Genomic DNA, 12,161 nt, shown 5'->3' with positions numbered 1-12,161 from the left:
TCAAGATGTAGGATTCACTGGTGGTTGCCCCCAATGACAAACACAGAGTCATGAATTGAATACACTTTTTGAAGATGATTTACAAATTCAGATAACCCATAAGGCCTCAACTGAAGTTCTGTGTCCCGTTCTGGGTGCCACACTTCAGGAAACATCTGGAGAAAGTCCAAAGGAGAGCAACAAAAAATTGTCTAGAAAACATGACCTACAAGGAAAATGGGCTTGCGTAGTCTGCAGAAAAGAAGACTGAGTGGGGGACATGATAGTTTTCAAGAACATAAAATGTTGTTTTAAAGAGGAAGGCTATAAATTGTTTTCCTTATCCACGGAGGACAGGACAAAAAGTAATGGTCTTAAATTGCAGCAAGGGAGATTGAGGTTAGACTTTAGGAAAAACTTCCTAATAGTAAGGGTGGATAAGGACTGGTACAAATTACCTAGGGAGGTTGTGGAATCTCCATCATTCAAGGTTTTAAGAAGTGGTTAGTCAAACACCTGTCAGGGATGGTCCAGATAATACTTAGTTCAGGGGAGTGGACTAGATGACCTACCGAGGTCCCCTCTAGCCCTACCTTTCTGAGATTCTATGCAACTTTTGCTTGTGCATGAGGAAGTGGCTGCCACTCTTTACAAAGAAACCACAAGAATGCGTAGAAATATGGACCTTCCAAGATCATTTATGGGTGCATTCTGGATTGCCTTTTCTGCAGGCTGTGGAACATATGAAAATGTTCAGCTGTGTATATGTAACTACAAAGTTAAGTTATTTCTCACACAGAATTATGGAACTTTAAACAGCTGATCACTATAACTAGAACTGCAGTTTGCAAGTTTGCTGGTAATTTTTTTAAAAATTTCCATTTTCATTCGATTTCACCATAACAACTGAATTGACTGTGGGCCACATACTCCCATGGTCCACACTCCCAGACTTCCGTGAGAGATTGCCTGAGTAAAGACTTCAGGGTTTACCTCTAAAAGGCCTTGTTTACACTACAGAACATTACCCCCCAAAGGATGGGATAAGCGGGTAATCACAGCTGGCTGAACAAGAGACTTGTCCTAGTCCACACGGACCACTAAATCGTGTTCAGCACTGTGTCAACTAACTTGATTGTTGGCAATTGTAGTCGGTCACAGTAACATTCTGTCATGTACACCTGGCCTAAGGAGCTTCCACTTTTAACAGTGCATACATGTGGGTATAGATTGCACTTCTTCCTAACTAGAACACCTCAGGAACCTTGAACAGAACACAGAAGAAAGCATACTTAGGAGCTTCAACTAATGAAGCCAATTCATTTTTTTTTTAATTATTATTTTTTTCTAGCCAGAACAAAAATTATGAACAGTCAGTGGAAATTTTTCAGCCCAACCAACAGATTAACATGACAATTTGTCAAATTATTTAAGAACCCAATAAATACAAATACAGCCTGTCTTTTTTCTGATGTAATGCCTAGTGTCACTATAGAGAGAGGCTGTTTGCCGAACCAAGTGGCTACATGGAATTCAGGAATCACAGGAAGGATAAATGATAACCAGGCACAGATGATTTGTGTCCTCAAAGGAAGGCTCATTGTGAGCAAATCCCTCAGCACCTGCATCCTCCCAAATTCACGATACCATTTCCATTGGACATTTCAGCCCCCCAGTTTCCTTACAGGCTCAGGAAAAAGTATGAGACTCCACTGTGTCCAGACCACGCCAGCTCAACTGGTCAGATTTTCCAGCAATGTATTTGTTAGGCACTAGGGCTCAGGACAATGAAGTCTGTTAGTCACTCTGTCAAAGCGCTGGTTGGGAACTAGGACAAAGGGGTTGATTTTATTTGAATAAGTGTTCACAACTTATCAATTAATTAATTTTCCTCTCCCTTCTCTCTCCTCTTCCAAACACTTGATCCAATCCTCTTCCAAACACTAGATCCACAGCAGGTTTGCGACGCTTAGCTTTTTTGACAGTTCTGATTAGGGATGGATGGCTGCCCTGCTGCATGCTACCATAGGTGTGAACTGCAGAAAGGCCAGTTGGAGCTATACATCAGTTCAGTCACCTCGCTCACTTTGCTTTAATGAGCTGCAAAAGAGACCCTCCGTTTAGCAGTGCTGATTCTTCCCCATGTCCCCCCACTGCTCCTTACATCTCAATACCCTTTGGGGAAAAACAGGGTTTTTTCTCTTAAAAGACTCAGGGAAATAAAGGAAAACAGGCAAGAAAGTACAAAATTCCATCCGAGTTAAAGAGAACTTGATTTGCCACCCTCCAATGTTTATGGCTTGATCCCGCTCCAACTGTAGTCAATGTCAAAATGCCCAGCAATAGTATCATCCCAACATGGCAGGGACATCAGTGCCAGCTAACTGGCCCCTGCCCTTCTGGCTCTGTCTTGTGTGAAACAGATTGTCAGAAATTTTGCCCTGGCTTCTTAAACTACAGAGCATTTGCCACTCTGTATAGCCCACATTGCAGTATAAATGATGAGACACCTAGAGCCTTTGAGACAAAGATGAAGCATTAATCTTAATAAATATAACCTTCCATAATTCTAGATAAAGCAACAGGAAAAGGTTGATGAGAGTTCTTTTTAAGTAAAGTTCTAATGTGAACCATATTCATAGAAATAAAATTTCTCCCATGACCATGAACATTTCAATAGCAGATCAAGATTTAAAATTAAAAGAAAGCAATCTCTACCTTTACTTCTACCTATAGATAGGAAGTTGTGCATCCAGTTAAGTAGAGGTACGAAGGTGTGTCCATCATGGAGGAGGCAAGTGAAAAGAGCAGGAGGAAGGATAAAATATAAGGTCACTGCGCACACCCACAAAAACAATAATAGGAACATAAAACACACACAGCACAAAAACAACAGCACCCAACAAAATACTGTGAAAAGGGAAAACACACCACAACTAAGCAACAATGTGATGCTTAAACAATGGACAGTGTGACTAGCCACGGTCTGTTTAAGCTCTTTGGCTTTGGTTTGATTTTTCTATAGAGAAATGCAAACCGCCCATGCAACAGCACTTCAATGATACACAGCACTCCACATCAAATGCAAAACAGGGGCAACAACAGATTAGGCAGGGTAAACATCTTGTGGAAATATATTTGCTAAATATTTTCCACATATCAATAGTGGAGTAAGATGAGAAACACCGCAGAACTTCTCCGGGCACACAGTGTTTGTATATTACATTGACACAGCATATAATATGTTTATACACACACATACATTTACACATTATAATGTATATATTATGCACATATATACAGTAAATACTTATTAGAGTGAAATGATAGAGAATTGGTTGGCAAGAAAAGAGCAGCCACTCTTCCTTGATGTGAGATGGATAAAGGATGATGGCCTGTGATTCCAGAGCTCAATAGGTTTTAGACTATTCACCAGGCAAGTAGCTATGGACAGAGTTGTGGGCCGTGATGTGGGCTGGACTGGGTCATGTGACTCCTTACACCAACCAGGTTTCAAATTGCAATCTAAAGACCAGGTGCATCCCTTGATATAATCATTTGTATTGTAGGAAGAACAGATCATGTCCTAAATCATGTACATCCCCTTTAATACAGGGAAACAGTTAGGTCTCCTCACAAAGTCCACTTTCTCCAGGTAAATCTGATTAACCAGGAGCCTTTCCAGACATTAGGTTCCAATTTGTTACCTCTTTTAAACTCTCTGATGGCTGGATATCCTTTTCTAATCTGGGCAACCAAAACTGTACACGTTATTCCAGGGGTAGAGTTACCAAGCCTGTATTCAAACTAACATTCACTTAGAAACTTACTCCCTCTTTTATGCATCCAAGCACCTGTTGGATTTTTCTGCTGAAGTTTAAATACTTTAATGTTGTGGCTTACCCTTGGGTTCATTTCTTCAGCAGCTTTGCCTAAGTCATTAACTATTTCATTACTGTCTAAGTGAGACAGGAATCCATCTCCAGTGCTGCTCCATCCTTATTGAGCTTCCTACATGCCAATGAGAGGTTGACACTAAAACACTGACACAGTCCAAAGCTCTACAGAATCACCTCCCCCACCCTCTCTCTCTCTCTCTAATCCCCGTATCACAGCCCAATGCCCAGGATGGAACCAGTGAACCCATTTTGCCACAACCAACAAACAAGCAACAAAACGTGTAACAAACTCCAGGCTGAGCTATTTAAATGTGGACTCTGATTTAGGCCTAAATCTTAATAGTAGCCCTCACTGGGGTTAGCCTAGTTAATTTTCCAGCGCATTTTGTTCCTTGCATATTTGAATATTTTAAGCTGCAGATGTAGAATGTACAGACCATTATATGTAATTTTCTCCAGGGTGCATAATGAGCTAGAATCATGCCATGATGCCTATTAGCATGTTTTTGCAAGAATTTTGGAGAAAAAAAAAAAGCAAACACTGAGGGCCGCATTTACTACTCAGGGCTGAGAGTCATTACAGCAGGCATCAAAAGTAAGGAAGGAGAAGAGAAAAGGTTTGTGATGGTGCATGGAAGGGAGGAACATTTCTTCTTTTCTCTCCTTTACATTTATTTTCATTTGTTTCTACCCCATTACAAGCATCATGGTTCACTACAGTCCCCCAAGAATCTCTGCCCTGGGCATTGGTAATGCAGCCCAGGTTGGCAAACTGCCATGGGTGATGGGAACACAAAGAGGGTGAAAGGCAAGTGGCTTGACTGACAAATCCACCCTATGCCATGGACCAGGTTGCCTTCTGCAAGCCAAGCCCAGTCCAGAAAGAAGCACAGATCATCATCGTCAATAACCATTGACTGGCAAGGAAGGGAAAGACAAAGGACTTACCTTGTTCACTCATCATCAGGTGTGAGAGGCCTTTGAGAAAGAGAGAGAGGAAGTGAGAAAGAAAGAACACAACAGAAAAGCAGAAAGACAAATATACATACACACGCATTTTGATCGATAGATATACAGATCAATTGCTTATGCAGTCCAATACCTCCTGGTATTGAAGATCACATACTTCAGATGAACTAAGTATGAATATCACACTGTGCACACACATCCATTCCATAGCTTCCCATGTCAGGCAGGAAAGCTTGTGTCACAGCTAGAGAAAGTCCGATGTCAGTTGCAGAACTGTCTATGGGACTAGTGATTCAGAAGGTACCACATACAACTGTGGTTAATTGGACTGGAAGAACCTTGGCCTGTGGTGAAGATCACCTGTAAATCTACAAGGGGTCACTCACAAACCTTGAAGATCAAAACCAAGGACAGCCTCTACAACTAGACATTAAGAGTCAGTGTTGTGGTGTCCAGCAGAAGCAAGCCCAATATACTACCATGCTGGCTGGTGATTAGTCATTTGTGCTAACTGCATGTACACACCCAGCTGGACTCATTCATGAATGTGGCAGCTTCAGCACATAATTTTAAAGAGTTAATAATCACCTATCAAAAAATTAATAAAAGCCCAGCAGACCAGCTTCAGAAACAGATCTCACAGGGGCTAAAAAAAGGAATCTCTTAGCCTATTTTCAGTACCAATCCTTTCCTATTCCTTTCCCTTAATGACTGGAGATCTGTCTCCAAGCGGCAGTGTGGAGACTGCCTTGAAGTTATTCTCTACAATTCTCAGAGGTGAACCAGCAAGAGGTACAGCCACACTTCAATGCTGGAGTTTCAGCTGCCAGACCCATTTGGGGAGATGGGGGTGAGATGATCACATTCATTTAGCCTCCTCTCCTCCTGTGAGCAGCACTTGGGCCCTCTTCCAAGAGCTCTATTCTGGTATTCATCCAACACTACTGCCAAACCAAATTAAAATCCATGTAGGGCCCAATTTTCAAACATGTGTGGTGCACAACTGCATGCATAACTTGTCTACACAAATGCAAACTGCATCTGCAAATCTGATAACTAGTGTATGCACATACCTAGTTAGAAGTCTTGCTTGCTTGACCAATTCATCTCTTACCTTGACTCCTTCTCCCCATCTCTTACCCTACCCTACGCTGAGGATATTTCAGATTTGATGAATGCATGCACGCACACACCTTTTTAGCTCCCTTCATTATGGAAGTCAAACAACATTACAAATGGTTCATTATTTCAGAGGGACCAAGATGTCAGATGAATCTTTTAGAATGAAAGATTTTTCAACAAGCAGCATGTTATGTTTGTATTTATTTATATCTCTTTTATAATTTTTCCCTTGCCGTGGTGCAGGAATGTAAAATCCAGATCATCCAGAGAAAATGTTCACCCAAAGAGAACTCCAAGCCAGATAAGGGGATTAATAACTGTAAAGTCTAAAGAATGCAAATATCTGAATGTTCTTGGGAGATTACTGTGGATTTAGAAAAATAATCAGAAACACAATATATGTTTAGCAAACAATTGTTTAATTTTTTTTACTATAAATATACACAGCAGATTTGTTTTGATGGGACATATTTCTGATTTTTAAATTAAAAGGCAATTGGTTTATATAATTTTATGCAGTTAAGGGGGTTGTGTTGGGTTTGTGGATACATGTATGGCCACTGGCACCATTACTTTGGATGGGCAAATCTCTTGTCAGCTCAGATGAATGCCCAAAAAATTGTCCAACCCAGGAGTAGATCAAGATCCTTAGGAATTATGATTTGAAGAGGCCTTGAAGCAATGATGAATCAGTGAACAACAGCTGGCATGGCACACTGCTAATGGCTATCTACCGCAGGACATAGGGTGGAGACAGGTACCTGATCCTCAGCCCCTCAATTCATCTCAAAGAAGGGAGAGGAAGGCAGCAGCTGGGAGTCATTTGCTTTGGTGATCAATGCACCCAACATGCAGAGCACAAATTGTTGGCCATCTGGGGGTGAGGGACAAAGTCCGTTGGAGAGTTCCTTCCAAACTTTTGGTCGAGGTATTGCCCTGTTTGGAATTACCATGAGAAAGGTTCCCTAGGGAGATTTCCAGCCCTTCCTGATTCTGCTCAGATCCAAAATAAAAGATCAGCCTCTCACATAATATTTTTGTCCTGATGTTCCAGTCCCAGTTGGGCACAGGAAGCGCAGAGGGCAAGGTAAAAAGTAACAGCCCAATGAAGACTTGCTACTATTTTTGAACCAGAAGGGAAAAGGTTTGGTTTGAAGCTGTATGGGAAAGGTTATTTTATCCCAACTGATTTGCCCATCTGAAATCCTTGCATAGATCCTTATGTTGCAAACACAAGGCCAAAACTTTCCCAACCCGAACATGAGATCAGATATTAATAATGAATAACTGCTTCCCTCATCTGAAAACTGAATCCCATGTCAAAGTTGGGAGAGTACAAGGTGAGTGAGAGATCCCAATCTGTCTCCAACCCACCAATAACCCCCAGAATCTTCAACCTGCAGAGCCCTAATTTGTGACACCAATCCTTTAACATGTGCAACAGAGACTACAAATTAGTGACGCTAAAAACAACAGAGGTGGAAACTTTAAATGATGTTGAGGTCCTTTCAGCTCTAACATTTTCGGTAACCTGGGTTTCAAGATGCTGCATTTGTTACATCAATTTATAAAACACAAAGAGCAAGGTCAGCCCACGGTCATGTGGGACAAAGCTAAACTGTGGTCTAAAATGGACAGGCATACCGCCAGAAAAGTCATACAAGAGCTGTGAGAAACTTGCAAGCCTGAAAGTCAGGCCAGGTTTTACCACAGCTCTAGTTATGTATCTATTTAGAAAGCAACCATCATTGTGATATTTAGGCACCAAACTCAAATGCCAAAGAATCTTTCAGCAGACAAAGACTGAGTTATGGTAGCAAATGAAACCATCAGGCCATGATCCTGCAAGCCCTCCATGCACACAACTACCATTAACGCCAATGGGTGTTCCATGCCTGGAAAGCCCTAAATGAAATTCTGAGGTTTTACTGGCTTCAGCCCAAATTGAGGTCAAACTTGCACTATTTCAGCCAAGTTTCACTTTCAGTCTCTGGTTTGTTCAAGCAGAAATTCAGTTCAAACCCTGAAGGCTGCAAAGCCAGGCAAGATAAAACTGGGAAAAGGTTCGCACAAACCCATGTGAACCACAGTGGCCAGATCTAGTCATTATTATGATGAAATATTTGTTGAGCATTGACAATGTCTCAGCACTAGGTTAGTGCTTATTAATATTTCCTCGGCTGACTAAATTTATATGAGATCCAAACTGCGACTGGCATAAAAGGGAAAACGTATTTCAGAGACTTGCTCGGGATTACTTCTGAATGGAGAATGAGCTAAACTAACTTCCTGAAGCCTGGATCCAAGAATTTTCATACCAGTTGAGACCAGAAATCCAGTATTTTGCCTCCCACAATGGCTGATAGCAAATGGTACAGAGAAAGGTGCAAGAAATCAGGTAATGGAGAGTTATGGAACAACCTGCCCATAGAGGAAGCTTATTCCTAAACCCAGGGAGTTAGTGGTTCTCCACTTATGAAGTCAAGATGTGAGTGACAGTGAGAATTGCAATGCTTCTTAGGAAAGCTCACCACAGCTTTCTGTACTGATGATCATTCTAGAGCAGCGAGTTAAGCTTTTGAAGCACACAGTGAGTTCAAGCCTTTTGAGAGTCACCTTATATCAGGGAGCCTGAAGTTGACACTAACCCACCTGCTTGGAGCAGCGTTTGATATTGCGACTTCGCTATGGTCTAAGACAGATGGGCCTAAACTTAGCTGCTGTTATCTCTTAGCCATGATCGGTGCCTGTCTTTACTCTTGGTTCTTGTTTGGGCTGGGGATGGGGGGTTAAAACCAGTTACAGAGTCAGTTATGGTTTAAAAGGTTATTTTTATCTCCCTAGATCTCAAAGTAACATTTTTATGAATTAAAATGTTTTTTTAAATGAGTGCACTGTTCCACTTTCCATATCAAAGTCGAGAAATTAAGTGGTGCTAATTGCACAAAGTGCCAAGGGCCGACACTAGATTCTTATGAAGCCATAAGGACATTTTTTAAAGTAGCTTCACAGTGCAATTACATGAAAGAGCAATGTAATTAAACAATGGCCCTCGTGTTTGAAGACTTATTAGGGGCACTTTGCAAGGGGTTTACATGGGAAACCTTGGAACTATAGAATTTTTTTTTTAAATTACACTTGGGTTCTTAACACTCAAGACAGGGGGAATTAAAGCCACTAAACATAAAGGGGTGGGGGAAGGGTACAAAAACCAGAGTAAAGTGACAACTGATTGATGCAGCAATAGAAGATGGAGTCCTTTTGTTCTAGTTAATTATAGCTTGTCCTGTTTTACTGGGCCAGCGCTGTTGGGGGAGGGAGGGCAGTTGATTCCTTTATATTGCCTGGAACAAAGAGACTGTTAACAGGGGTCTGGGGGAATTGCTGCATTAAGGCCAGGGGCCTCAATTTTTACCTTTTAATGCCAGTGCCAGACTGACAGCCCCAGAGTCAGAAGCACTGTATTATATATAATATATATGAATATGAAGGAAAATACAGCATAGGCAGCAGCAAGGCAAGTGTCCCCAACAACATGCCTGCCAAGGTCCATCAAGCCCTAAACAGCAAGACAGTCCACACCGGACTTTGGGGCTTCCCTAAAAGAAAAGATGCATGGTAAGCGCACTCATCCCAGACCCAGCATGCTGAGCAAGGCAGAGGGATGGGAAGGTGATGGGGGAGAACACCTCTCCCTCACCCCCCACCTCCCGTCTGGAAGGAGATGAGGGGATGTGGTGAAGTGTAAAATATTCCTCTCAGGCCCGGCTTTCTGCTGGACAGGCCAGATCTGCACAGATGATGAGCTGAGCTCTTGGCCTCTGGCACACATGGTGCCCATTTTTCATAGCCAGGCTGGGGAACAGCCATTCTTGCTGGATTCATCAGTGGTATGCCTAGCAGCTAAGAGGCTCCTTACAGGCCCCAGTAGTATGGCTGGCCAGAAGCTGAACATGGTTATTGTAGCCTGAGGCCCACTTCCAATCCAATTACACACAACAGCTGTGCGATTCCTCTCCTCTGTCGCAGAGCCAGGACTAGACTTTGTGGCTGTCAGGGGCAGCAATTTGAGAGGCAGAGTCAAGCTGAGTGGCACCTTGAAAGGGTGCCATCCTGAGGGAGAAGGCAAGGGGTAGGAGAGGTAGCACTCAGGTTATAAACCATCCTCTCCTTTTTGGCAGAATTAGTTGTTCCCGGTTTAATCTATATTGGAGACAGCATGTTCCTGGCAGAACCATTCAGATAAGGGGCTTATTCCTACGCAAGTGTATGTGAGACCATGAGAATAAGTGTGTCTAAGTGTGCAAAAGGGACTGCATACATAGTGAATGGGCGTGCAAGTGGGAGCAGCTGAGAATGAATGAAGCCCTGGGGACAGATGAAGATAGGAAAAGGAGATAAAGGAATGAAAGCTGGAAAAGGAACAATATCAAATGGCCTGGACTTTTCAGCCTCAAAAAGCCAGTAACATGTCTGTCCCCTCAGGGCCTCTGTGCCCTTACAACATAGTTGGCTATCCCTGCATGCAGGCGAGGCCACAGTCCTTCTCAAGACCCAGAGTAACTAGGGCATCTCCACAAGGTCACGCTTATTTCTTTAAATACAAATTCTAATAGCAGCGGAAGCCATAAGAAATAATCCCCTTCTGCAGGGGTGTCACCGTGTGTGATAATCAGGCCGTATATCACCATCCTGGGAGGCCCAAGTAGGTCTCCCACCCCAGAGATGGGGGCGGAAGGTGAAGCAAGTGGGTGTAGTTCTAACTTAGGGCGTGTCTTCCCTACCTTGCTACATCGGTGCAGCCGCACTGATGCAACTGCGACAACGTAGCACATCTGGCAAAGACGTCTTATGTCGATGGGAGAGCATTTTCCCATCAAAGTAATTACTCCACCTCAACAAGAGGCAGAAGTGATATTGGCGGGAGATGCTTTCCCGCCGACATACCACAGTGCAAACACCACTTTAAGTCTACGTAATTTATGTCGCTGGGAGGGGCTTTTTCACACCCCATAGCAATGTAAATTACATCAACTTATGTGGTAGTGTAGCCCTTAGACATCAGTCTCTCACAGGTATCAGAACCAATCACCCTAATATCAGAGCACCAAACCCCTACCCCTTTAAATGCCCCCTCTCCCCATAAGCAGCATGTTGGAGGCACCTCACAAGCTCCTCTGTTCTACTGGTCTATTCTCAATAAATTACTGTTCACCCCAGGCCCCTGGACCAATGAGAAAGAACAGGAGGAGCAGGGGAAGTAATGAACACCATAGGGAAAGAAAAAGAGAGCTTTACTCTCACACGACAGCTGTGCATCCTCATACCACTTTTATTGGGTCTCAATGGCATGAACTGATAATGATAAAAATATCAATCCACAGAGTTCTGGACACTTAATGAAGGTGAGCCAGGATCTGTAATCCCTAATTTACAGACACGAAAACTGAAGCAACAAGAGGGGAAATGACTTGCCTTCAAGGCCACACAGCTAGTCAAGTGACCCAGCTGAGCACAGACCCCAAGAGCCCTGCCTCCCAGTGTCCCACTCTAACCTCTGGACGTCACTGCTTTCTGTGTGATGCTTGTGTGAATGGACAATGCCCCCACTTAGGGGGTAGATTAACACCTGACGAACTCATTTCCTTTGTGAAGTGAGCCAAGCAGGATCTGAAGCTCGTTCTCAAGGGGAGAGGGGCATGGCAGCTGCTATCCCTAGTTCCCAGGGGACCCCTCTTAACAGCAAAGAGACCTCACAGGCCGAGAGCTCATGCTAAAAGTAAAGTGACTATTTGCTTTGAATAAGATCCATTTCCCTGCACCTGCAGGGGCTTGGCCTAAGAAAAGCCTTTGTAGCATGTGCTTTGCAGAAGCCAGCACCAGGCTGTTCACAGGAGCTTGTTTTACTGTCTATTCAACAAGTAAAATTAATCAATTAATCAATGGGCCCTTTACAGCCCTTCTGCTGCCTGTGGGTAAATAGTTACATTAGCTCATAAAATTCCCAATTTGTCTTGCAAACGGTGAACAGTTAAAACGGTTGCTTGGCAGAAGCCCTGGGCTCCACTCTCTGGCTTGCGATTGGCTAGCTCACAAGGTAGTGAGCAAGCCCCAGGCCTGGACAGAGAAAATGCAGACCTCCCTGACTGTAGGTAAGGAAACCTGGCTGTGTTCTACATAAATAGCCCAGTC

General features: G+C 43.1%; 1 protein-coding gene across 29 annotated transcripts in view; it reads right to left on the bottom strand.

Moving 5' to 3' along the window:
* The window catches only part of NRXN3 (neurexin 3), a 1,375,103-nt gene that overhangs the window by 1,256,760 nt on the left and 106,182 nt on the right, over positions 1 to 12,161 (bottom strand). For 24 of the 29 annotated variants that reach the window (XR_006291425.1, XR_006291426.1, XR_006291424.1 and 21 more), the window contains 2 exons: positions 4,827 to 4,856; positions 2,698 to 2,709 (listed from right to left, as the gene is read on the bottom strand). Coding sequence is in view for 22 of the 29 variants with exons in the window: in XM_043548139.1 (XP_043404074.1) it covers positions 2,698 to 2,709; positions 4,827 to 4,856 (42 nt within the window). In the remaining 7 variants the exon portion in view is untranslated. The remainder of the gene's footprint in view (positions 1 to 2,697; positions 2,710 to 4,826; positions 4,857 to 12,161) is intronic. The other 5 variants (XM_043548140.1, XM_043548136.1, XM_037900791.2 and 2 more) reach the window with 1 other exon arrangement.

The sequence above is a fragment of the Chelonia mydas genome, chromosome 6, assembly GCF_015237465.2.
Source record: "Chelonia mydas isolate rCheMyd1 chromosome 6, rCheMyd1.pri.v2, whole genome shotgun sequence".
In the NCBI taxonomy this organism is placed as follows: domain Eukaryota; kingdom Metazoa; phylum Chordata; order Testudines; family Cheloniidae; genus Chelonia; species Chelonia mydas.
Note: the sequence above shows the minus strand (reverse complement) of the source record. Positions and strands in the feature narration are given on the sequence as shown.